Source organism: Dendropsophus ebraccatus, chromosome 1, assembly GCF_027789765.1.
Source record: "Dendropsophus ebraccatus isolate aDenEbr1 chromosome 1, aDenEbr1.pat, whole genome shotgun sequence".
In the NCBI taxonomy this organism is placed as follows: domain Eukaryota; kingdom Metazoa; phylum Chordata; class Amphibia; order Anura; family Hylidae; genus Dendropsophus; species Dendropsophus ebraccatus.
Genome location: NC_091454.1, coordinates 114,550,069 through 114,566,024, shown reverse-complemented (window position 1 = coordinate 114,566,024; position 15,956 = coordinate 114,550,069). Strand labels below are relative to the sequence as shown.

The window sequence follows — 15,956 nt, the reverse complement described above, 5'->3', positions numbered from 1 at the left end:
AATTGTGACTAGGCAGAGACAGTTGACTAGTTGCCAACTCTTCCCTGGCCTTGTGTGCCATAATAGAACCTCTTTTTCCCCTTTGTAAAGCTACTGCTGCAGCCACAGCCGGTATGCTCTGAGAGCTGCACAGTATATCTAAACTGTGCTGCTGGGAACAATATAAGCACAGTCATGCTGGTGCGTTCCCTTAACAGCCAGATCTCCAGTACACCATGTTTAATTACACTCATGATGTGTCGTTCTTGCTCATCTAATGACATTCTGTACCCACTACACCCTTAGTGATTGGCCTTATTGATTGGCTTTGTGTTCAAAACATCCTCAGCATTAGGATGCTGACCGATCAATAGAGCAAGCAAAGTGCTGTATGTTCCTCTCTCCTCTGTCTGCGACCTAGATGGACCACATAGACTTACACTTAGGCCCCCTTCACACATCCGTAGCCATTGAAACGACCAGGAAACACAGATCAGGAAGCCTTTTAGGAGGCTTCAGGAAGCCATCAGTGTTTTCTGGCTGTGAAAACTTAACAAGTAGAAACATCAACAACTGTCCTCTTCTAGTTTCCCCTTCCCTCTGTGTGTGCACGAGTGATGTCACTTATACACAGCAACACTGGGGTGAGCTAGCGGCCAGAGGTATAATACTGCCTCTGGCCATAAGAGTGATTGACAGGGTCAAGGGATAATGGCCTGGTCGATCACAATGCCGCTAACATTATTATTAGAAGTGCTTACAGTTGAAGGGCCAGCATCAGCACTTGCTCAGGTGCTGGCCCTACCCCATTCTGCTATACAGAGGATCCTGAAATTTACCCAGATTTCCTGATAAGAAATCCAGGTACATTTCCCAGATGTGTGGTGGGAAGGGAGCCTTGAAGTCCATCTCATGTCATGTGACAAGGAGCTGGAAGTAAATACTCTTTTCCTGGAATTCTCCCGGCCTGTTCTCTTGAATAGTCACAGTCTGAACTCTGACATGTCAAAGGTTTTTTTCTTGAAGGGACTCTGTCACCTACTAAACACCCACTAAACTGAAGTTATCAGTCGATTATTCATCAGTAGAGTATACAACGCTGATTCTATATCTGCAATTTTTATCTTTCTATGTTCTTGCATTCCTTTGCTATAGGCCACAAATGAAGGAGACTAAGTAGTCCTCTCCATTATACTACAGAGCTAAATATTCATCTCTATGCATAAACATGCCAAGTTTGTAGGATTTAAAATCAGCATTAGAGATGAGCGAACCTGGAGCATGCTCGAGTCGATCCGAACCCGAACGTTCGCCATTTGATTAGCGGTGGCTGCTGAAGTTGGATAAAGCCCTAAGGCTATGTGGAAATCATGGATATAGTCATTGGCTGTATCCATGTTTTCCGGACAACCTTAGAGCTTTATCCAAGTTCAGCAGCCCCAGCTAATCAAATACCCAACGTTCGGGTTCGGATCGACTCGAACCCGAACCCGAAACCGGTTCACTCATCTCTAATCAGCATCCTTTCTTACTTACAGATGACTATAGTTTAGGGTTTTGAGGAGGGGGAGTTGGATGTGACAGAGTCCCTTTAAGGACTGTGCCCATTTAATTCAGAGAACCACTTTAACATCTATTCAGTAATGAACTAAAGCATAATTGATGTATTGAAACAATACCTATGTCTATCTAGATCAGCCTTAAGTACTTACAAACCCTTGTTGGGTGGGTTTGTATTGTTTTGCTATTGTATTGTTATCGTCACAGTAAATCCAAGTGACAATAATAATTAATTATGAAATGTTGGAGCATATTCCATCCACTTTGTCAGAGACATTAGGTGGCCCTGGCAATGTGGTATATGCATTCATTCATGTGGTGTGGGCATGAAGAGGGCCCAGAATAGAGTATCCAAAAACAGATGGATATTTCACATCATCAGGGAACTTTTCCCTGGCCAACTTGATGTTCATATCAGTGAGATTGTGTTTAAAGAGTTGTTTCAATTTTTTTATTTGTTTATGGAAATCATACACTTTACTACTATTTGTTTTTGAGGAAGTGGTGTACTCTTTCTAGTCTGACAGAGTGCTCTCTGCTGCCACCTCTGTCCGGGACAAGAACTGTTCAAAGCAGAAGCAAATCCTCATAGAAAACCTTTCCTTTCCTGTCACAGACAGAGGTGGCAGCAGAGAGCAAGGCAGGAAATAATACATCACTTCCTGTAAGACATACAGCAGCTGATAAGTACTGGAAAGACTTGAGAGTTTTAAATAGAAGTAAATTACAAATCTATATAACTTTCCCACAAAAATTGCTGCTGTATTAGAATGATCCTTTTTTTTTTTTTTACCGCTTAAAGCAGTGTGCATGAGAAACAGAATAATAGAAAGCGTTGTCATTTGGATCATTGATCCGATCACCTAGAAGTCTCTTTAGTGCTTTTGTTTCTGAAATTACAAGTAAGCAACGCCTGGACCCAGCTAACATATCAATCTGATTGTTGCTTTACAAAGGTTACTAGGTCCTGCCAAAGAGATTTCTTTGTCTTTTGTCCTGCTTATAATTGAGGTGACCATAAAAGCAGGCCTAAATGTAGTTAGCAGATTTTATTTTCAGACTCCTGCCGTACCATCTTCAAAGGTCAAACAAATAGAATTTTCATCTCTTTAACATTTTATAAGACAGAGGTCTGGACAGTTTCATTCACCCTTTATCTACTGAACTTGGAACCCTAAATTAGATTTTGAAATTGAGTGTGTAGCTTAGTCAGTAAGTTACCATAATGCCGGAGCACTGCATTCAACCCTAGAACTATAGAGGTCATAGTAATATAAAGTGAAATGGATTGAAAACGAAAGTCTGAAAAAAAAGAGAAAAGTTATTTCTTATCTGGTTTTAGCAAAGTGAGCATAGATTTAAGAAATCATTCAATTGTGGGCTAAAATTATAGCGGAAATGGGAACTGTGAGGCATACAATATAGAAGTTCACCTCCTATCTCTGCTGCTGTAGGGACATGAGAACAATGTTTTGGATTTTTTAATAAAAATTTTGTTAATTTAAATTGCAATCCCAGCACTGGATCACCTTTAGAGGACTTTATAATACCCAGAACTCTGGGGATCTCCAGTGCTTGCCTAGCAGATCCTATAGCACACACAGGGCGTTGTTTAACAACTGCTAATCTGGAAGATTCTAGTCACTGGGGAATGTTGTACCATACAGATATGTTCTGTATGTCGCCACGTGTGTCTGACAGCCCTGTTTGTCCCCCCTGGGATCTTGTTGCTGTCCATTTAAACCTAATTTCCTAATTCATTTATATTTAGTTTTTTTTTTAATGGGCACCAACTCTACTGTTTATTTTAGAATACATTTTTACTCTTACAGTATTACATTTGTATAGTATTATGCTCTTAACTTTTCTTGCTTAAAATAACCAATTATTTGTATGACCTTTATGTACTGCACATATTGTAATAGGTAATGTTTATTTAGCAATAGTACAGGATAAACAATGAGCAATACTGGATCTTCTTATCTAATGTCAAGTACTTGGTATGAATACTCTATTTGTAATCATGTGCACCAAAATCTCGACATACATATATGTTTCTTTTACTAAAAAGTTCTCTCTTTATATTTTTCAGGGGTTGTTGATTCTTCTGCAGAATCTGCCAACAGTCCAATGGGAAAATGAAGATATCAGCGTCCTGTTAGCTGAAGCCTACAGATTAAAATTTGCATTTGCAGATGCCCCGAATCACTACAAGAAATAACATTATTCAACATGTGCAACTTCCAAGAGTCTCCCTCCTTATTAATGATTTATATGAATATATATAAATATTATAAATACTTTTTTATCACTGTGCTAAAATTTACAGGTATCAACCATTACTGACTAGGCTTAGGTGTCAATTTTTATGTAGGTGATCCTATGACATGAACATACCATATACCAAAGAAGCATATTTTTAATTGTATTTACAGGGTAGAAGTAGGAATAATGACATCATCCCGCTTGTGATTCAAATCATCATGACAGATGTGATGAGAATTGTTTTGAAAGGTGTGTCAAATTTGAATTAGACCTGCACAACATCAATTCTTTGTATTTCTGAAAATAACTATTTGGAACATGTGAAATGTACAGTACAGTAAGCATTAAAATTCTTATAATATATTAACCAAATCATGGCTTGAATCTTCATTTACCATATTTTGGACTATAGGACACATCAGACTACTTAATTTTTTTTCTGAACATTTTATGAGTAGTACTCGAGTGATATGGTGCAGATACAATACTACAGAGCCCAAACACATTGGGGGAGTTAAATAAAGTGTGAAATATATTTGGTGAAAACAAGGTGATTTAATGTCTTCACAATTCACTGATCGTTATCTTAAAGTGACTCTGTACCTGCAATCTGTCCCCCCCAAACCACTTGTACCTTCAGATAGCTGCTTTTAATCCAAGATCTGTCCTGGGGTCCATTTGGCAGGGGATGCAGTTATTGTCATAAAAACAACTTTTAATCCGGCAGTGCTGTGTCTAACGGCTGGGCTTACATTTGTATATGCATTAGGCTGGCACACCCTCTCTGTCCTTCCTCCCCGCCCTCCTCATCATTAGGAATGATCCAGGAACATTTACTGCTGTTTGAGCTTTGCACAGGTGTATTAACGACCCAGCCCATGTTCATTATACACACAGGTGGGGAATAGGAAGCAATCTGCCTGGAGCATTCCTAATGATGAGGAGGGCGGGGAGGAGGGACAGAGAGGTTGTGCCAGCCTAATGCATATACAAATGTAAGCCCCGGCCGTTAGACACAGCGCTGCAGGATTAAAATTTGTTTTTAGGACAATAACTGCACCCCCTGCCGAACGGACCCCAGGGCAGATCTTGGATTAAAAGCAGCTATCTGAAGGTACAAGTGGTTTGGGGGGTCAGATTGTGGGTACAGAGTCGCTTTAAGCATAATAAAAAATGAGAAATCTCTTTATTGAAAACTTTATTATTCACTGTAGTAAATTAAGGGAAACTGTTTTCACATGAATTTTTGGTGCACATGTTGCACCTGTACCACTTTTTAACACATGTACTGTACAGTACTTTAATATGCTCACCAATTTTTAAAGAAGTCTGTGTGTAAGGCCCTCTTACACAGCCCAGTGCATTGCTGCAAATGAGCACTGATCATCAAGGTCGGACTGAGACTAAAAAGCAGCGCTGGCACATAAAGCACCCTTTCAGCCCACCTAAAATACCCCCCACCCCATCCGTCTGGAAACTAAAAAAAAAAATCAGTCCATGAACGCAACAAGCAGAGACATTTCAGACCTCTCATTGAGAGGTCTGAAACATTGCTGCTTGTTGTGTTCATGTATTGAATAAATCAGGCAGCATAAGGACTGTGATCTAAATGTTGGTGTCAGCAGTAATCAGCGGTGTAAGTAGGGCCCCTGAGCAAATTTTAGGAGACATAAAAAAAATGAATACACATAAATTGTATTAACATATGCATGATAATTGAACATGTCTAAATAGCAGTCATAGCTACCAAATCTCCAATATACAAGAAGCAAATATTATCACCATAGATGTTGCCATAGATACTGTTACTGAGCAAATCCAGTAAACGGAAACCAATAATACCAGTATATAATCAACAGATTATGCCTCCACACCATTACCTCTGCCAACATCCCCATGCAGGGACTGGATAATACTACCATACTCTTAGTGAACAAAATTCACTATATAAAGACAGATATTACCAATAATACCAGTATACAAAGCACACATAATACCATCATGCCATGATCACTACCTGCCTCATACAGTGACTGGATAATACCAATGTACTCTCAATAAATAAAATACACTGTGTAAAAGGCCAGCATTGTCCCTAAGCAGTCATCATATAGAGGGAGATTTAGTGGTATTCAGGTGTTGCAGACCCTATAATTCATTCTAGTGCAGTTACATGCAGTTACTCATGGAGTGTCTTCTGTAGGTGAATTGCAGTTGATGTTTTTAATCGTTGAGGTTCTTTACTTTTTCTTTTCTTCTGCATCTGGCTCAGCCATCACAAAGGCTTCTTCAGTTCATGAATTGTCCCTGCAGAGTCTGCCAGACTCATTTTAGGGAATAAAAGAAAAGGAAAAAGGCCCGGCGCCTCGTGTAATACTGACAAATATATGCACTTTATTTTTGAGAAAGGAGACCTAATAGTCTCCGAAACGCGTCATAGTTGTGCTTTTAAGAATAAACCTATTGTCTTACTACATCCGGCTATCTTTGGATAATTTTGGCAGCGCTGGTAATATATACCCCTGCGTTTTTATTTTTATCTCTTACCTAGACTCATTTTAGGCTCCCAATCTATGTAACTTACACCAAGTACCTCTGTCCCCTCTCTGAAGCAGTTATGCATGCCAAATAAGTGCCTCTAAATAGTAGTCGGGTCACTCTGTGCCCCCCATATACTATAGGTCCTCTTTGTACCTGGATAGTGGTAGTTCGCATCCCCCCCCCCCCCCCCAAGTAAATTGTATGACCCATGTAGTAACCACAATGTAGGCAATCCTCTCCATGTGGGTAATCACCCTGAAGCAAACCCCCTCACCAGTGGGTGATTCCCATTAGTAAGTAATCCCTCTGTGGGGAATCAACTCCTCCACCTGGAAGTAACTTACCTGTAGAAAAAGCCCCTGTTAAGCATTTCCCCTTTATAAAATGCCTCCTCCTCTAGGCTCGTACAAGTAAAGTCACTTGTGCTCTGTGGAAGTTGAGGGAGTCTCCTGTGGCCAGAGGCATAATTTAGAGATGAGCAAACCGGGTTCAAGTCGATCCGAATCCGAACGTTCGGTATTTGATTAGCTGGGGCTGCTGAACTTGGATAAAGCTCTAAGGTTGTCTGGAAAACATGGATACAGCCAATGACTATATCCATGTTTTCCACATAGCCTTAGGGCTTTATCCAAGCTCAGCAGCCACCGCTAATCAAATGCGGAAAGTTCGGGTTCGGATCGACTCGAGCATGCTCCAGGTTCGCTCATCTCTAATAACGATGCCTGCAGCCGAAAGAGTCACTGCTTTTAACTATATTCCCTTAACGGGAGCACATATAATGAAAGCACAGACGCCAGCATCTACTAGGAGGCAAATGCTGCCCAGCCCTAGGGTCAGTCCGCTCCTGGTGAGGTGCAAAAAAAACAGCAAATCACCAGGAAGCAGACCCAGAATGCCTAATGGCCAGTCCGGCCCTGCCGATCATCAGGATTGGCACTGCTTTGCAGAGCTTTTACAAGCCTTGCTCAACAATGATTTAAATGCCTGCACAAAAGATGCTGATTATCGCGTGAGCGCTCCTATCTGTCTATAATCGGCTTTTTTTTTAAGAGGACCCTAAGATGTGACTGTTGGTTGAGTAGATAACAGACATTCTGTACACCCAGTACATGTATCCTCCAGAGCACTGTACTGCCAAGACCTTTACCTTGCATAGAGCTCAGAGGCTCCTGCTCCTGTATACTGTCAATTGTCTGCATTAAGGCTTTTAGACGCACTATAGTATATAACTTGCCTTATTATTTATGATGATTAAACATACATGTTGGCTAATTACTTAAGCCCTTACCCTATTACTTTAATAGGATTTTCCTTTATCATGGGTTATCTGATGTATTAGAAGTAGATCAGTTTTAGTGGAACAGCAAAGCAAACACTGAGATATTTTTAGCTATGTTACTGTACAGACAGCAGAATACTACATGGAACAGTCCTCTAAAGACCTGTCCAATATGACGTGGAGTATTATTCTGCTGCATTTACACTTTTGTAATGTGTTCATTTCCCGTTTCAGAATTACAGTATTCCTATTGTAAGTGGTTAGTGGCTATTTAGTGTGTGCTTCATCTAGGTCATCTAAGACTTCCTTTTTTATGCTTCTAAGATCGGACATTAGGTTTATTTATGGGGCTGTGTTTGGCTTAAAGCATCTAATCCATGGGAAAGTGTCCTTTTATGCAACACATATCCCTTTCTGGTAAATCCAGCATTGGGAGGTATGTATATTGTTATATTAAATTTAATAGATTTTTCCTTGCAGCTATCACGCACAGCAGATTTCTTGCTCTGACAGCTCTAAATGCCGCAAACAACTTATTAAGTGATGTCACTCAAGAAGACACATAGGAATGGCTTGTTATCTCTTGGCTGTCTTCTCTGCCAAATTTGCCCTTAGACCATTATTTGCCCAGAAATTTCTCCTGAGCTTACCTGTCATTGGTGCTCAGCAGTATTTTGGTCTTGAAAACAATATGATCAAATATTTATTTATATTGGTGCTCAGCAGGGGCGTAGCTAGGGGTTCAGCCTAGGGGGGGCGAGTGAGTCTGAGTGGGCCCCCAACCAACCTTACCCATAGGGAACCTCAACAGGTGACAAGGCTTTCTGAATAATAAAGGGAATATTCTTCTACATTACTCATAGTGGATAAGGATAAAGAGCAGTGTAAGAAGCTTCTGTACATTTCACATATAGAACCCCCAAAAAATTTAAAGTGCTTAAGATTAGAAAAATATAGCTGCCTTCTTCCACAGACAGCACCACTCTTGTCCTCAGTTTGTGTGTGGTATTCGACTGAAGTGCATAGTGCCAAGTTGTAATACCACACACAACCTAAGAGCAGGGGTGGCGCTGTTTTGGAAGAAAGCAACTATGTTTTTTTTCCTTAATTCTCGAGAACTCTTTTAACCAGATTATCTTTGCCTTGAAATAATAGTGGTATAGGTAATATGTTTTTAGACATTAAGGCTATGTTTACACTGCGTATGAGTCCGGACGCATTTCTGTACTACACCCCCACCCACAGTAAACAGATGCCCGTTATGCAGTACCTAGCTACACCATGCGCGTGTCAGCTCTGCTAGATAAACAGCTAGTATGGAGTACATATTGGGGTGATGTGATGCAAAATCAGTGAAAAAAAAAGCAGTGGGCAGGAAAGAAAACTAAGGGGGCAAGCATACAAATAGACCAATCAGGGAGATGAACGATGGGAAATGTAGTTTCCTATGTTGGTTATAGACCGGCTTTTAGAAAAACTTGTATTTCAGGAACGGCAGCAGCTACAAAGACAGGAGATGGCTCAAAATACTCGGGTAGGGGGGCTTGGGAAGAGCAGCTAGCATTTAAATTTTTTGCTCTTGGTTGGATAACCCCTTTTACACTATCTGCAGCCCAAATGAATGAACATGTTTATTAATTGCGGCCACAAATGGCACTAACCACGGCTATTTGCTGTGGAATGGCCCTGTTACACTGTGTGAACATAGCCTAAATGTGCCCATACACCTTCAATAACTGATGGACAACAGTTATCTCTCCGGTCCTCTCAGTCCTCCCTATAAACAGGAATTTTCATCACGGCTGAGTATTTCTGTTTTCTCTATGGGGAGGTGTAAGCCACAGCTGTACTGCACTGACTGCAGCTTATCTCTCTGAGAACAAAGGGGTTGAGCAGTATGACTGCATGGAAACTGTAACTTTGCAGGATGCCTATTAAAATTAATTATTTTAATTAGTTTCCAGCACAGTAGTGCCATACAACCCTTAAATTAAAAAAGTAAACTTTTCAGCACACTATTTCAGCTTGCTAATTCTACCTTGCATCATTCAAGTAATTTCAGTGCTGTTAAAAATGATACTCACTTTATATCATGCTGGGCAAATAAAGGAGTCTTCCTACAATGGTTTTTCCTCTCCTTGCAAAATGAGAGTTGCGTACAACATGGCTTTTGAATTCGAAGAGCTGCAGGGTTATAGAAATGATACTAATATACTAATGCTAAGTAATTTTAATAAAATAATAGGAACAAAAGTGTAAGCAACACTGAAAGGATGCATGCCCTTCCACGCCCAGTTCCAGATCCAAATATTCAAGCATTTTAGTACTTGCTCATCTCTAATAATTTGCATCACAAAAGTGTGTATAAAATTCACAATACAGTATATGGTGAATAGCTAGAGATGATCGAACTTTTCATTGAAGATGCTTCAGTGCTCACACAAGCAATGTTACCTCTTTAAAACAATTGCTGAGTATACCCCTTTACTAATCTAATATTAAGGACTTGTCCTAAGGATAGGCCATACATTTTGTAAGGTTGGATATTTCATTTAACGTCAATGACCAGTGTCTCAAAAGTAAGTAAAAAAATATTAAATGGGATATTAATATTTGTAAGCAGTACGTATCTTGGAAATAAAATGGTTATAAACTATAAACAATTGTAAACAGAATAAAACTAGTCCATATAAAAATGTAAAGAGGGCAATAAATAAGAGCAAGCATTTAAAGTACTAACATAGGAAGGCATTGAAGAATCACTAAAATGCTAAAGGAAAAAAACAATGGCAGCAAAGCTTGAAAAAGAGACCCACTGCCAAAGAGAGTAAAACCCTAAAATGTCATCCAATTACATAAATAGTGATAAGGTTAAAACTGAAAGTGCTGACCCTTAGAAGGTAACGAGAGAGAAGACGGTGGAGGGTGGTGAGTAAAAAGCAAATATATTAAACTTATTTTTCTCTATTGTGTTCACAAAGGAAAATTAAATGTTGAGTTAAATGTCATTGTTAAAAAAAAAAGGAGTAAAATCTGTTAACCTGTTAATGTAACCTGTTAATGCTAATTTTTTTTTTTTTTATAGAGATGGTACCCAGGAGGATCTCAATGAAACTATAGCTCCATATCAGCGACATCATGACCTGTGAACAAAACTGCATCACATTGGGAAAAAAATTGCACTAAGAGGCAGTAATTTACACATTTTTAGAACTCTTACAATTAATATTTAAGTAAAAAAAATATTCTCTCCATATTAGAGAACAGCCTCTACAGGGAATTTAAAAAAATAAAATAAAAATAAAGATACTCATGACCTTTTCACAATATAGTCACATTGTGGGCTGGGTGTCGGCACACGTACCACCCAGCGCCCCTCCACTACACAGTGAATGGGGTAGGAAGAAGTTGTCTCCGTTCATAGTGTACTCGGCCCACCTGGTCACTGCAGTTCAGCTCCTGTTCACTTAAATAGGTGCCAAGCTGTTGTGATGCATTGCCACTGTCATTGCCCTGATCAGCAGGGCTTCTTTGTGTAAGGGTAAAACACACAGACTGGATCTACAGCTGATTTCTCAGTGCGAATTTGCAGTGAAATCTGCTGCAGATTCCTTCCTGTTTGTTTCTATTAGAGGACATACTGGCAGTGGGATTCAAGTATATAAGTGACAGCCCTGTTAACCCCTCATTGGCCGGAGTATAAGTTACCTGCTCCACGCTCCGACTTGCTTCGGGGGTTCCTAGCTGGATGTCCCGCTCAGCCAATCACTGCGCAGGGACGGGGGGTTAACGGTGCTGTCACTTACATACTCACAGAGGGATGTCAATCCTGCTGCAAGTATGTCCTCTCATAGAAACCAACAGGAAGGGATCCGCAGCGGATTTTGCTGCGAATTTGCAGCGAGAAATCCTCTGCAGATCCGGCCTGTGTGTTTGTACTCTGTTTTTTTATTTTAAAGTTGTTGCAGTTTTATTTTTTTCTGCATTCCAGTCCTACAGCCTGCATATTGTTTTTGTTGGGGAGAATTAGTCCAGGGTTTTACGTAGAGATATTCCTAGGGACAATGAGGATTAATCTGTCTGATGTTAGGTTACAGTTCAGTTACATGTATATTTGTTGTTGTTATCATCATCATCGTCATCATTCATTTGTGCCATCATCTATTTCACCTCATCTCTAGTTTCTGCGATCTATTGGTAAGTTGTTATTCTTTTACATGACAGTATTGATACACACTTTGTACCTATGTTTTTATTTACTTTTGACTAATTTGTATGTGGTTTTTACACAATCTACAAAACCCTGAGGGTATTTTCACACTTTTTTAAAGCAATAATACTGCTGTAAATAATGAGCATAATCATTATTTATAGCCATAATTATCAAAATACTGACATTTTTACCTTAAAAAAACATTATGTGAACATACCCTGAATGTGTGTTAATGTTTCCAGGCCTTGTTACTGGTAAGGTATCCAGTGCAACCTGAGATCTTTGTGGTAAAACTGACTTTTTACTGATTATCCTAAAGTTTCGCATGTGCTAATGATATATAAAATTTAGCATACTTTTCTTGTTTGAAGAACACCCCATATGGAATATTTACTCTTTGGCACAATAGAGATTAAACAGTGTGAAACAACTTGATTTAGTTCTAAGGATAAACAGAAATAAAAGTGACAGATTATTCCTATAGATTATTATCCAATTACTAGGTTATACACAATTCACGTCTGAGGCCAATATAACTAGATTGCTTCCACATTAACTCATATTGAATTCTATTGATTCATGAAAAAGAATATGCTGACTCATCACTTTCGATATGGATAAAAGAACATACAGTTTAATGTATATTTCTTTTAAAAGGAAAAGAGCCAAATCTTCTTCTATTGATTTGTTTTTTTATGTTTCCGTTTTCAGCATGTAAAATGTATACAATGATTGTATTACACACTGTAGTTACATGGTTAGCAAGAATAAGAAAAAAAAAAAGCCAAGCTAAAAGGCATTTAAAGAGTACCACATGCTATCTATAGGCACTCATTTTGATATTTACTTATTGTGTTTGCTGCAACTACATTTTAGTTTTAACCAATTTCGTAGCTTAATTGCCATTACACTGAGCACCCCTACCCTGGGCTATCTGATGAGGTCTGCAGTTTTGTGAATGCACAAGCTTTGTCTTTACATTGAACTTTTAGCATTGTTATGTTTCAGTAAGGTCACCTCTAATACATTGTTCCAAAATAAAGAAGCCTTATTTTACTGCCTGGTCTTGGTAAAGGTTTCATTCCGCTGAAATTATTATAAAGAGGTTTCCAATATTATACTCCTGAGTTAATAATTACAATTGTGTCAGCATTGTGCACACTTATCTCTCTCTTGTATTTTGTATTTGCATTTGTGAAGCATGGACGGTGAATCCCTGTACTGGAGTGTTTCCCCGCACAGCATGATGTATTAATATCATGCCAAGAACGGGGAAACTGTTTGAATGATCGCACCACTGTAATGATAAAGCAGTGTGATCATTCCAACAGTGTGAATCTTGTCTTAGTCGAAACTTCTTGAAATAGACTGAAAATTTGTTGCAAACATTTATATGTGAATAAATGTAAATAAAAAGTATCACCATAAACCAAAGATCCTTCTAATGTAATTTGTCACTGCAAGATTCTGTTTTGCAAATCTAAACAGTGAATAAAAAAGTATTTGTTATTTTGGTCATCACGCTGTTCTTTAAGTCCTAAAGTATACACAACTTAATTTGATACTGCTTTTCTACCTGCTGAGCGAATAAAATGCAGTTCTTGGAAATAAGTTGATTTTGCCAATTATATATGTGCATAAACAATAAGCTCTGAATGGGATTCTATCTGCAGGCTTCTGCCTCATTTATATAGAATATCACAGCTCTGACACAAAGCTAAACATCTTGGATTTGGAGAACAAACTTTATGGATTATGTAAGACTTTAAAATGACTTAGTTAGAATTTGCTGCAATATACAAGGAAATTAATACATAAATATGTGCAGCAAGTCGGGTTGTTCTGATACCATTCTATAGCTTGGAGTTCAGCTTGGAAGTTTGGAAACACAGTCGGACTATTCACTACATTTCTACTCTCTTTGTGAAACGTGAAATAAATAAATGAAAATTTGCAAAAGAAGGCAAAGTGTTATTTAATACCCTGGTTAGCTTTAAGGGTACGTTCACACAGTTCCATAGTGAAATCCGCTGCGATCCTCCAGCCATTTTCTAAGGCTTTACAGACTCACAGCAGACTTGTCATTCCGCTGCAAGAATGTAAATCCCCTTCTCACTTAACCCTCCACTGCTGGACTATTACATTACCTGACTACACTCCCGCTTGTTGTTTAGGCTCCCGGCTGCTTTGTTTCCCGCTCAGCGAATGAGTAGCTTCAGCGGGGCAGCACACTGATTGGCTGAGCATGACGTCAGGGAGCCAGGAGCCTGAGAAGCAAGCAGGAGCGCGGCCAGGTAACGTATTAGTCAGGCCACAATGGGTTAAGTGGGAATGGGCTTTGCATTCTTACAGCGGAATAAAAAATCTGCTGCTGAGTATGTACGGCCATAGAAAATGACAAGACAGAGGGTCGCAGCAGAGTTTGCAGCGGAACTCTTAGACTCTTAGCATGAAATCTGCTGCAGATCCTGTACATGTGACCGCACCCTTATATAATGGCCAGCATTAACTTTTTCAGGAGATTGTGCTATAATAGCTCTTCTGTGGGATTACAACAGACAGACCTATGGCCCTGTAACCATTTCACCAGTTGGCCTTCTTTGGATCACTTTTTAGGTACTACTGTAAGTACTTCATGTGAGGAACACCGTACATACAAGATGTAATTTCACAGATGTTATGAGCTAGTTGTCTTGTCTCTCGGATCCTTATGTCCCATCCCCCAAATTTTTATGCTTGTTCATTATTCCTGCTTCCAATACATCAATATGGGACTGTTCACTTGCTTCCACCCTTTAGGGTATGTGTACACTGCGGAAACCCCATCACGGATTCCGCAGCTTGCTTCCGCTCGCGTTTCCGCCTGTGCAATAAACTCCATTCTATGGTTGGGCGGATTCTGTCATCCGTCCACAGAATGAACCTGTTTATTCCTCATGGATAGAATGGAGTTTATGGCACGGGCAGAAATGCGCGCGGCCACCAGTTTATGAGCAGGTGCGAGCTGCGGAATCCGCGACAGGTTTTCCTTTGAGATTCCGTAGTGTGCACATACCCTTAGGGAATTAGATAATATAAAGAACAGATGTTACTTTTTTCTATTTTCCAAATTCAGTCCCCACCAGGAGTTGATTAAAAAGACCAGAAGCATCACCCATTCTTTACATTATCTAATTCATTGTAAGGGTGATGGATCACAGGTAAAGGGTCTGGCGCAGCACCTACTCATATCCGCCAGGTACTGACCATGCTGCCAGTCAATTTTTGCCTAGAAAAAATTGTCACCTGTTGCATTAGATTTATTCATCTAATCCCCATACCTAGTACTGCTTTGCTTTGCATTCTCTGCAACACATTCATCCTATACAAATGTCCAAAAACAAGGAAGCAGTCAGCTAACCTGTGCAGGTTCCTGGAAATGAGGAGGTATATTCACTCTGAGCAGGTTCTGGAAATGGTGCATGGTAAACAGCAAGTATCCGACTGACCCCCAGTGTTGGTGAACAGCTGTGCAGGAAAAGGTAGTCTCCAGCTCCAAAGTATAAAATTCTTCAATGCTTTATTCCATTGTGTTAAAATATGTGGGAGATATGTGTCATGTGTGGTAGGTAAAGTAAACGTAGGAGACAGCACTTCTTGTGAAAAACATGATTTTTTATTCACATCAGACGCGACGTTTTGGCTGGTACTGCAGCCTTTCTCAAGCATGGCTACATGGTGGCCATTCAGTGCCTTATATGTGCTACACAGCAAAATCACAGCAAATTACACAGCAAGCATATCCAATCAGTAATTGCTGTGTAATTTGCTGTGATTTTGCTGTGTAGCACATCTAAGGCACTGAATGGCCACCATGTAGTGACGCTTAAGAAAGGCTGAAGTACCAGCCGAAACGTTGCATCTGATGGGAATAAAAAAAATCACGTTTTTTCACAAGAAGTGCTGTCTCCTACGTTTACTATTGGATTGAAGCCGAACGGAAGGGTCCTGTGCGGTGAGACGTGCACTCCATCTTAATATTCTTATTTTTTTCTAGTGCTGTCCCAGTTTGATTTTTTTATGTGTGTGATAGGTATGTCTTAGCTGTGCCGTTACTTTATCCACCTGTTTTAGGGTAGA

General features: G+C 39.6%; 1 protein-coding gene across 1 annotated transcript in view; it reads left to right on the top strand.

Annotated features, from left to right (window-relative positions):
• TBC1D22A (TBC1 domain family member 22A) overlaps positions 1-4,176 on the top strand; it is a 407,989-nt gene extending 403,813 nt beyond the window's left edge. The window contains exon 13 of the mRNA XM_069976977.1: positions 3,632-4,176. Within this exon, the coding sequence (XP_069833078.1) occupies positions 3,632-3,760 (129 nt within the window). The 3' untranslated portion in view covers positions 3,761-4,176. The remainder of the gene's footprint in view (positions 1-3,631) is intronic.
• The last annotated feature ends 11,780 nt before the right edge of the window (positions 4,177-15,956 follow it).